Consider the following 11,404-nt stretch of genomic DNA (forward strand, 5'->3'; position numbering starts at 1 on the left):
ACAGACTCACTGAATTCCTTCAAGCAAAAGCTGGATTTGTTTGTGGCTGCGGCGGAGATTAACACTTACAGAAGGTACGTACTGCAGAGAATTTAATGGCCAGAGTGATCTCCTGGACTAGTTTCGATCGCTTAGATGGGTCGGAGAGGAATTTCCCATATTTTATTTTCCCAAATTGGCCTGGGTTTTTTAAATGTTTTTTTGCCTCTCCCAGGAGATCACATGGATTCGGGTGGAGTGGAGTGTATATACTGTGATATATCGCAATTGTGTGGGACAGGCTTGATGGACCAGATGGTCTTTCCCTGTCTGTCATTTTTCATATGTATTGAAACACTTCCTCGACACCTTCCTGTCGAAGACTACCAGAGCAAGTACAGCACTGGTTAAATTCAGAGTAAAGCTCCCTCTACACTATCTCATCAAACAATCCCAGGGCAGGTACAGCACGGTTTAGATACAGATAAATCTCAGATCCCAAATTAGAGCCCTCATGCCCCATGGTGACAGGCCCGGGTGAGCAAGGTCACTGGCCGCCATCTTGCACAGGGCGGGATCAGGGCGCATGCATGGCCACCTTGGTTCAGGAACAGAGAATGGACGGGGCTTCAGGGTCTCTGTTCCCAACTGGGTCCCAGTGCCCGGGAGATGGAGCATCCTGGGTCACAGGTTTTTCTTCATCTTAGAATCAGAGACTGGTTACAACACGGAAGGAGGCCGTTTTGCCCATCGAGCCCATGCCGGCTATCTGCAAGAGCGTCAGCTAATCCCACTCCATCTACTCTGGTCCAGACCCTTCATGATTTTGAATACCTCTGTCAAATCTCCTCTCAATCTTCTTTGCCCTGAGGAGAACAACCCCAGCTTCTCCAGACTATCCACGTAACTGAAGTCCCTTCATCCCTGAATCATTCTCATAAATCTTTTCTGCACCCTCTCCAAAGCCTTCGCATACTTGCTAAAATGCGGTACCCAGAATTGCTCCATCTCAGTCAACAAGCTCCTCGCTGGAGTGAACTACAGAACCAGTGGGAACCTGTTCAACTTTCGTCGTCTCCAGGCCAGGTCCAAGACCACCTCAACCTCGGTTGTCGAGCTTCCATACGCGGACGATGCCTGTGTCTGCGCACATACAGAGGCTGAACTTCCAAATCATAGTCAACGTATTTACTGAGGCATACGAAAGCATGGGCCTTACGCTAAACATCCGTAAGACAAAGGTCCTCCACAAACCTCCGGCCCCGCCCCCCAGTCATCAAGGATCCACGGCGCGGTCCTTGACAACGTGGACCATACGGGAACCTCTTATCAACAAGAGCAGACATTGACAACGAGATTCAACACTGCCTCCAGTGCAGCCTTCGGCCGCCTGAGGAAAAGTGTGTTTGAAGACCAGGCCCTCAAATTTGTGACATAACTCTAGGTCTACAGGGCTGTAGTAATACCTGCCCTCCTGTATGTCACAGAGACATGGACCATGTATAGTAGACACCTCAAGTTGCTGGAGAAATACCACCAACGATGTCTCCGCAAGATCCTACAAAGCCCCTGCGAGGACAGATGCACCAACATTAGCGTCGTCGACCAGGCCAACATTCCTAACACTGAAGCATTGACCACACTTGATCAACTCTGCTGGGCAAGCCACATTGTTCGCATGCCAGACATGAGACTCCCAAAACAAACGCTCTACTCAGAACACCTTCACGGCAAACGAGCCAAAGGTGGGCAGAGGAAATGTTACATGGACATCCTCAAAGCCTCCTGGAAAAAGTGCAACATCCCCACTGACACCTGGGAGTCCCTGGCCAAAGACCGCACTAAGTGGAGGAAGTGCATCCGGGAGGGCACTGAGCACCTCGAGTCTCATCGCCGAGAGCACACAGAAATCAAACGCAGGCATGGGAAAGAGCGTGTGGCAAACCTGTCACACCCACCCTTTCCCTCAACGATATCTGTCCCACCTGTGACAGGGACTGTGGTTCTCATATTGGACTGTTCAGCCATCGAAGGATTCATTTTTAGAGTGGAAGCATGTCTGCCTCGATTCAGAGAGGCTGCCTATGAAGATGACCCAGAATTGGTCACAATATTCCAGTTGAGGCCGAACCAGTATTTTATGCAGGTTCAACATAATATCCACACTTCTGTACTCTATACTTCTATTCATGAAGCCTCGGATCCCACAAGTCTTTCTAACTGCTTTCTCAACCTGCGCTGCCACCTTCAGCGATGGGTGCACATATACTCCTGGGTCTCTCTGTTCATGCACCCCTTTAAAATTGTATTCTTTAGTTTATATTTCCACTCCTCTTTCTTCCTACCAAAATGTATCACTCTTGAACTTTTCTATGTTAAATTTCATCTGCCACATGTCCATCCATTCCACCAGCCTGTATATGTCTTTCAAGATCTATCACTATCCTCCTCACTGTTCACTGTACTTCTAAGTTTTGTGTCATCTGCAAATTTGGAAATTGTGCCCTGTACACCCAAGTCTAAGTATTAATATAGATCAAAAAATGCAGTGGCCCCAGTACTGACCCCTGGGGAACACCACTTCCTTCAGTCTGAAAAACAACCATTCACCACTACTCTGTTTGTGTCACTTAGCCACTTTCATATCCATGCTGCACTGTCCCGATTTTGCTGGTATTGGTAACACGCCCAGACTCACTAAACACAAAACCAAGTCTGTTAATCACTTTCAGCTACTGAAAGTACCTCACAGCATCTCTTCTACCTCCAATATGTGAATAGAGCATCACGCCTGCAAACCTTGTATAAGTTTATATCCACTCAGCAAATCTATTTAAGAAAAGCCTGTAGACCGATGAGACACTGTTAAGGTGCCAGTGTGCTGCTGGTTTGCTCGGCATTTTGCCTGTAATGGACTCTGTATTTTGGTCTCTGTATTTAAGGAAGGACATACTTGCATTGGAGGCTGTTCATTGAAGGTTCACTAGGTTGATTCCAGAGATGAGGGGGTTGACTCATCAAGAAAGGTTGAGCCTATACAAATTGGAGTTCAGAAGAATGAGAGGTGATCTTATCAAAACATATAAGATGATGAGGGGGCTCAATAAGGTGGATGCAGAGAGGATATTTCCACTCATACGGGAAACTAAAACTAGGGGACATAGTCTTAGAATAAGGGGCCGCCCAATTAAAATTGAGGTGATGAATTTCTTCTCTGATGGGTGTAAATCTATGGAATTCTCTGCCCAAGAGAGCTGTGGAGGCTGGGTCTTTGAATATATTTAAGGCAGAGAGAGACAGATTTTTGAGTGATAAGGGAGTAAAAGGTTATGGGGAGCGGGCAGAGAAGTGGAGCTGAGTCCATGATCAGATCAGCCATGGTCTTATTGAATGGCGGAACAGGCCTGAGGGGCCAAATGGCCTACTCCTGCTCCTATTTCTTATGTTCTAACTGAACATTTCTCCCAGTGTAACCTTGTCTGTAATGAAATGTGTCTTTTAATAAGCCTCAGGTCCTTGCTCATGTCTGCTGTAGATTCCGGAGATGAGGGGGGTCGACTTATGACGACAGGTTGGGCCTATACACATTTGAGTTCAGAGGAATGAAGTGATCTTAGTGTGGCCCTGAAGGAGTGTGTCCAGGCTGAAATTCTGTTCCCCCTGTATGATCCTCCCTCCAGATTGTCCTTTCTCAGCTCCAGCCAGGTGATGCTAAACATTCAGGTGGGTAAGACAAAAATCCACAGCAATGTGTTGAAAGCAACACTAATTTATGTGTCGATATATCAAATATTAAATTCCAGTCGAGCTACAGGAGTTATTAACATTAGCGTTACAAGAGATATAAACCCCAACTGTCAGAATGAACACAATTCAGTCCAGGATGTGATTAACAGCAGCAATAACAGCAGAATCCAACCCCTGCAGTCGCTTGTGAACTCGCTGGTGGCTCAGCAGGTTGGATGATCGAATGAATCCCTTCCCACACTCTGAGCAGGTGAACGGCCTCTCCCCAGTGTGAATTCGCTGGTGTCTCAGCAGGTGGGCTGACCGAGTGAATCCCATCCCACATTCAGAGCAGCTGAACGGCCTCTCCCCTGTGTGAATTCGCTGGTGTCTCAGCAGGTGGTATGACAGAGTGAATCCCTTCCCACATTCAGAGCAGGTGAACGGCCTCTCCCCAGTGTGAAGTCGCTGGTATATCAGCAGGTGCTGTTTGCTTTTAAAACTCTTCTCACAGTCAGAACATTTAAAAGGCCTCTCCCCAGTGTGAACTCGCTGGTGTGTCAGGAGTTGCTGTTTGCTTTTAAAACCCTTCTCACAGTTAGAACATTTAAAAGGTCTCTCCTCAGTGTGAACTCGCTGGTGTCTCAGCAGGGCGAATAACTGAGTGAATCCCTTCCCACAGTCGGAGCAGGAGAACGGTCTTTCCCCAGTGTGAACTCGCTGGTGTGTCAGTAGTCTGGATGATGCAGTGAATCCCTTCCCACAGTCGGAGCAGGTGAACGGACTCTCCCGAGTGTTAACTCGCTGGTGTGTCAGCAGGCTGGATGATACAGTGAATCTCTTCCCACATTCCGTGCAGATGAACAGCCTCTCCCCAGTGGGAACTTGGTGTGTCAGCAGGTGGGATGATACAGTGAATCCCTTCCCACAGTCGGAGCAGGTAAATGGCTGGTGCATTTTCAGCTGGGACGGGTAGTTGAATAGTTTCCCACAGTCCTCACATTTACATGGTTTCTCCCCAATGTGACTGCGCTTGTGTCTCTCCAGGTTGGATGATTGGCTGAAGCCTTGTCCACACACAGAGCACGTGTACCGTTTCTCCCCACTGTGAACGGTGCCTTCTGCTTCCATGGTCAAAAGCTGATGATATTCCGGTCCCGATGTATCGAGTGACTGTCAGATCTTGAAGTGATGTTTGGTTTGAGCTTCCAGTCTACAAATCCTCCCCTTTTAATACCCTATAAAGTGAATTTCAAACAGGTAAAAGGGAGTGTGAGAGAGAACCCACAAAAACACACAGGCAGTTTGTGAAATTGAGCTTGATGAATCTGGTCATTTGTGGGGCCAGCACTAGAAAAAAGTGACAATGAAAGCTGCCGGATTGTCATAAAAACACATCTGGGTCACGACTGTCCTTCAGGGAAGGGAACCCACCTCCCGTGACAGTCCCACATGGGAAATTGTTGGTCCCACTGGGCCTAGAAGTACTGGGGGTGAAACCCAGCAGCTTCTCCCTCCTCCCCACTCCAGCTCAAACTGATGCAACGAACAGACCCACACAGGAGGTCAGGGAGAGACTTCCACATCCAGCGCCCTCCCTGATAGAGCAACTGGGAATTGCTGGGCCTGTTGCATAAATGCAAGTGGTGTGCGGGTGGCACTGCCCCCGGAGTTTGCTGGTGCCAGGCTTGGCGGCTCTGACTCGGGGCCTGAGAGCTGCACTCAGTGTTGCCCGGGGCCCGAGAGCTGCACTGGGTGTTGCCCGGGGCCCGAGAGCTGCACTGGGTGTTGCCCGGGGCCCGAGAGCTGCACTGGGTGTTGCCCGGGGCCCGAGAGCTGCACTGGGTGTTGCCCGGGGCCCGAGAGCTGCACTGGGTGTTGCCCGGGGCCCGAGAGCTGAACTGGGTGTTGCCCGGGGCCCGAGAGCTGCACTGGGTGTTGCCCGGGGCCCGAGAGCTGCACTGGGTGTTGCCCGGGGCACGGGAGCTGCACTAGGTGTTGCCCGGGGCCCGAGAGCTGCACTGGGTGTTGCCCGGGGCCCGAGAGCTGCACTGGGTGTTGCCCGGGGCCCGAGAGCTGCACTGGGTGTTGCCCGGGGCCCGAGAGCTGCACTGGGTGTTGCCCGGGGCCCGAGAGCTGCACTGGGTGTTGCCCAGGGCCCGAGAGCTGCACTGGGTGTTGCCCGGGGCCCGAGAGCTGCACTGGGTGTTGCCCGGGGCCCGAGAGCTGCACTGGGTGTTGCCCGGGGCCCCGAGAGCTGCACTGGGTGTTGCCCGGGGCCCGAGAGCTGCACTGGGTGTTGCCCGGGGCCCGAGAGCTGCACTGGGTGTTGCCCGGGGCCCGAGAGCTGCACTGGGTGTTGCCCGGGGCCCGAGAGCTGCACTGGGTGTTGCCCGGGGCCCGAGAGCTGCACTGGGTGTTGCCCGGGGCCCGAGAGCTGCACTGGGTGTTGCCCGGGGCCCGAGAGCTGCACTGGGTGTTGCCCGGGGCCCGAGAGCTGCACTGGGTGTTGCCCGGGGCCCGAGAGCTGCACTGGGTGTTGCCCGGGGCCCGAGAGCTGCACTGGGTGTTGCCCGGGGCCCGAGAGCTGCACTGGGTGTTGCCCGGGGCCCGAGAGCTGCACTGGGTGTTGCCCGGGGCCCGAGAGCTGCACTGGGTGTTGCCCGGGGCCCGAGAGCTGCACTGGGTGTTGCCCGGGGCCCGAGAGCTGCACTGGGTGTTGCCCGGGGCCCGAGAGCTGCACTGGGTGTTGCCCGGGGCCCGAGAGCTGCACTGGGTGTTGCCCGGGGCCCGAGAGCTGCACTGGGTGTTACCTGGGGCCTGAGAGCCGCACTCGGTGAAAAAACAGGCAGACAAAAAGCAGGAAACTATCGACAATTAGCCTTCCATCTGTTGTTGGGAAAATGTTGGGAGTCCATTATTAAAGAAGCAGTAGCAGGACATTTGGAAAAGCAAAATTCGGTCAGGCAGAGTCAGCAAGGATTAATGAAGGGGAAATTAAGTTTGACAAATTTGCTGGAATTCTTTGAGCATGTAATGAACAGGGTGGATAAAGTGGATGTGGTGTAATTGGACATCCAGAAGGTATTTGACAAGGTGCCACATAAAAGGTTACTGCACAAGATAAAAGTTCACGGGGTTGGGGGTAATATATTAGCATGGATTGAGGATTGGCTAACTAACAGAAAACAGAGAGTCGGGATAAATGGTTCATTCTTGGGTTGGCAATCAGTAACTAGTGGGGTGCCACAGGGATCAGTGCTGGGACCCCAACTATTTACAATCTATATTAACGACTTGGAAGAAGGGACTGAGTGCAACGTAGCCAAGTTTGCTGATGATACAAAGATGGGAGGAAAAGCAATATGTGAGGAGGACACAAAGAATATGCAAAAGGACACAGTTAGGCTCAGTGAGTGGGCAAAAATCTGGCAGATGGAGTATAATGTTGGAAAGTGTGAGGTCATGCACTTTGGCCGAAAAAAAATCAAAGAGCAAGTTATTATTTAAATGGAGAAAGATTGCAAAGTGCTGCAGTACAGCGGGACCTGGGGGTACTTGTGCATGAAACACAAAAGGTTAGTATGCAGGTAAAGCAAGTGATCAGGAAGGCCAATGGAATCTTGACCTTTATTGCAAAGGGGCTGGAGTATAAAAGCAGGGAAGTCTTGCTACAGTTATACAGGTTACAGGTTATTGGTGAGGCCACACCTGGAATACTGCGTGCAGTTTTGGTTTCCATATTTATGAAAGGATATAGTTGCTTTGGAGGCAGTTCAGAGAAGGTTCATTAGGTTGATTCCGGAGATGAAGGGATTGACTTATGAGAAGAGGTTGGGCCTCGACTCATTGGAATTCAGAAGAATGAATGAGAGGTGATTTATCGAAATGTATAAGATTATGAGGGGGCTTGACAAGGTGGATGCAGAGAGAATGTTTTCACTGATAGGGGGGACTAGAACTAGGAGGCATAATCTTAGAATAAGGGGCTACCCATTTAAAACTGAGATGAGAAGAAATTTCTTCTCTCGGAGGGTGGTAAATCTGTGGAATTCACTGCCTCAGCGAGCTGTGGAAGCTGGGATATTGAATATATTTAAGATCGAGATAGACAGTTTATTCACCCAGAAGGGAATAAGAGGTTATGGGGAGCAGGCATTGAATTGGGCCCGAGTCCATGATTGGATCAGTCATGATCATATTAAATGGCGGAGCAGGCTCGAGGGGCCGTATGGCCGACTCCTGCTCCTATTTTTTATGTTCTTATTTTCTTATATTGTGGGTGTCTGGTATATGAATGTGGATTGACTCTGTATCTGCCCATTTCTGGTATGTGGATGAGCGTTTTACTGTGTGTGTCAGTTTCTAATACGAGAGTGTGGGTTTTATCCTGTACCTGTCAATTTCTGGTAATTGCCTGTGGGTTTCATTCTGTATCTTTCCATTCCTGGTGTGTGAGTGTGTGTGTTTTGTGCTCTATCTGTCCATCTCTGTTACGTGAATGTGAGCTCTACTTCATACCCGTCATTCTCCAGTATGTTAGTATTGTTTTACTGTGTACCACCAATTCCTGGTAGGGTATTCGTTTTACTTTCTGTCAATTTTTGTTATGGAGGTGAGTGTTTATGCTGAATCTGTCAGTCTCTGGTAAATGAGTCTGAGTTTCACTCTGTATCTATCTGTCTCTGGTATGTGAGTGTTGGCCTTTCTCTGTATCTCTCCATTTCTGTTATGGGAGTCTGGGTTTTATTCTGTACCTGTCAAGTTCTGATGTGTGATTGTGGGCCTTACTCTACACTTGCCAGTTTCTGCTTAATTGAGTGGGCTTTTCTTTGTACCTGTCAGTTTCTGCTATGGAAGAGATGTCTTTACTCTGTACCTGTCAAGTACTGATAAGTGAGTATGGCATTTCACTGTGTCTGTCAATTTATGTTATGGGAATGTGGATTTTAATGTCAGCCTCTGATATGTGAGTGTGGGTTTTATACTATATCTCAGCCTCTGATATGCGAGTGTGGGTTTTATACTGTATCCTCAGTCTCTGATGTGCGAGTGTGTGTATTATTCTGTACCTGTCAGGTTTTGGTATGTGTGTTGAGGTTTAATCTGTGCCTCTAAGTTTCTGCTATGTTGGTCTGGGTTTAATCTGTACCTATTTGTTCCTGCTACTTGATTGTGTGTTTTAGTCTGTACCTGTCAGTTCCTGCTGTGAGAGTGTGGAATTTACTCTGTATCTGGTATGTGAATGTGAGGATCAATTTTACTTTTTACTTATATTTCTCTGATATGGGAGTGAAGATTTTGCCTTCTACCTTCATTTTTCTGGTGTGTGCGTGTGGGTTTTACTCTGCCCCTATCAGTTTCTGCGATGCAAGTACCAATTTTACTTACTGCCTTTCAGTTTTTGGATATGTGCACATGGGATTTACACTTTACCGGTCACTCTCTGGTGTGCAAGTGCGGATTTTATTCTGTTACTGTCACTTTCATGTATGTGTGTGTGTGTGTTGTATACTGTATGTGTCAGTCTATGGTACAGGAATGTGGGTTTTATTCTGCACCTGTCATCTTCTGCTATGATCTGGGGGTTAAATACTGAATCCGTCAGATTCTGAAACTTGAATATGGCTTTTGCTCTGTACCCATCAGCTTCTGATATGAGAGTACGATTTATACTATCTATTTGTTATTTGTTCCGATAGGGGTTTTATTCTCTACCTGCCAGTTTCTGGCAAGTGAGTGTGGGTGTTTCATGTACCTGCCAGTGTGATCGGTTTCAATGGTGAAACAGCATCTGATTCTACTACTCCATGTGGCTGCAAAATTCACAATGTAACTCTGCCATTTCGGATCACTGTGGGACTGACTGATTCTGCTGCCTGTGATAATAGGATTGAGGCCAGTTCTGTTTCCCTACGCTCTGTGAGTGATAATGTACTTACTGTGTGGGAGAAGGAGCTGCCTGAACTGTTCCTCGTGTTCCGAGTGGAGGAAAGCTCACATTTGTTCTGGCTGGTTGAAGAATATTGCTCTGAGAATAATCATACAAGAACAATATTAGTCACAAGATGCAGGTGAAGATTATGATGGATCTGAGAGAAGAACAATGTATCTCTCAATCACCAGCAACACGGTTCTGGAGAACTCAATGCACCAGACAATATAACCAGTTTTAAAATATTTTCTCCCACACTCCTCTCCTGCAATAGATGCACTTTGTGAAACTCCTCACATCCTCACAGCCAGGTTATGTTTCCACTGTTCACTGTCCAAGAACAACAGACACGGTGAGATTGGAACTGAATCAGGAACATTCACTACTGATTTGGGGAAAGAAAGCAGCAACGATTTGAAAGATGGAGGTGATTTACTTTCTCTGTTATCTTACACTGTCCACACACTGCCCGAGAATGGACTCTCCCTCCCCCCACTCACTCCATGCTCCGGAATTAGTTCCTGCTCCACTCTGCCTCTGACAAACAAACAGCCCCCGACGGAACTAAACCAGGAACGTTCACTCCTGGTTAGGAGAGAGAAAGCAGCAATGATTGTAAACAGCAGATTCTGCCCATTCTGTCTCCCTTCCCCCTGGACACACACTGTCCACACACAGCCCGAGAATGGCCTGTCCCTCCCCCCACTCACCACGCACTGACACTGGTTCTTGCTCCATTCCGCCCCTTACACACAGCCCCGGACTCAGTGCCGGTCTCTGAGCTCATCTGCGGACACGCTCCCAAAGCGCTGCGCTGCTGTAAGGAGGCTGCTGCTCGCTGCCTTACCCCGGGGCCGCGGGCTCTCCATTTCCGGCTGTTTGAAACCATCTTCTTCCGCTCACTGAGTGCATGGTGATCACAGGCAGGACTGGGGGAGGGGAGGGCGCATGCACTCTTCTGCTCACTGGGACTCGACACAGGGGGTGGGGCTGAGCCTCGCATGCGCAGCTCTTTGCAATAATTCAGCCTGTAAAAATCAAAGTGCACTTTTCCCAATTTACTTTTATCAGAATCTGAACAAAGGAACTGGGCCTGGGGGGAAAGGACAGAGAATGATTAAAGCTGGGAGCCTTGTCCCTTGGAGATGCTCAATTTGGGATCATCCGTGCAGGGTGTTTACATAACATAAGAACATAAGAATTAGGAATCTAGCCCCTCGAGCCTGCTCCGCCATTCAAAAAGATCATGGCTGATCTGGCCGTGGACTCAGCTCCACTTACCCGCCCGCTCCCCATAACCCTTAATTCCCTTATTGGTTAAAAATCTATCTATCTGTGATTTGAATACATTCAATGAGTTAGTCTCAACTGCTTCCTTGGGCAGAGATTTCCACAGATTCACAACCCTCTGGCAGAAGAAATTCCTTCTCAACTCGGTTTCAAATTGGCTCCCCCGTATTTTGAGGCTGTGCCCCCGAGTTCTAGTCTTCCCGACCAGTGGAAACAACCTCTCCGCCTCTATCTTGTCTATCCCTTTCATTATTTTAAATGTTTCTAGAAGATCAGCCCTCATCCTTCTGAACTCCAACGAGTAAAGACCCAGTCTACTCAATCTATCATCATAAGGTAACCCCCTCATCTCCAGAATCAGCCTAGTGAATCGTCTCTGCACTCTCTCCAAGGCTAGTATATCTTTCCTTAAGTAAGGTGACCATAACTGCACGCAGTACTCCAGATACGGCCTCACCAATACCCTATACAGTT

General features: G+C 49.0%; 1 protein-coding gene across 2 annotated transcripts in view; it reads right to left on the reverse strand.

The window, feature by feature from the left end:
* Window positions 1–3,732: 3,732 nt before the first annotated feature.
* The window catches only part of LOC139248319 (zinc finger protein 34-like), a 31,220-nt gene continuing 23,548 nt past the window's right edge, over window positions 3,733–11,404 (reverse strand). The window contains exons 1-3 of one of the 2 annotated variants that reach the window (XM_070872116.1): window positions 10,488–10,537; window positions 9,648–9,736; window positions 3,733–4,943 (exon numbers count right to left, since the gene is read on the reverse strand). In XM_070872116.1, the coding sequence (XP_070728217.1) occupies window positions 3,853–4,836 (984 nt within the window). In that variant the 5' untranslated portion in view covers window positions 4,837–4,943; window positions 9,648–9,736; window positions 10,488–10,537 and the 3' untranslated portion in view covers window positions 3,733–3,852. Of the gene's footprint in view, window positions 4,944–9,647; window positions 9,737–10,487; window positions 10,538–11,404 lie in introns of those variants that run through there. The other variant, XM_070872115.1, reaches the window with a different exon arrangement.

The sequence above is a fragment of the Pristiophorus japonicus genome, unplaced genomic scaffold, assembly GCF_044704955.1.
Source record: "Pristiophorus japonicus isolate sPriJap1 unplaced genomic scaffold, sPriJap1.hap1 HAP1_SCAFFOLD_29, whole genome shotgun sequence".
Classification (NCBI taxonomy): Eukaryota; Metazoa; Chordata; class Chondrichthyes; family Pristiophoridae; genus Pristiophorus; species Pristiophorus japonicus.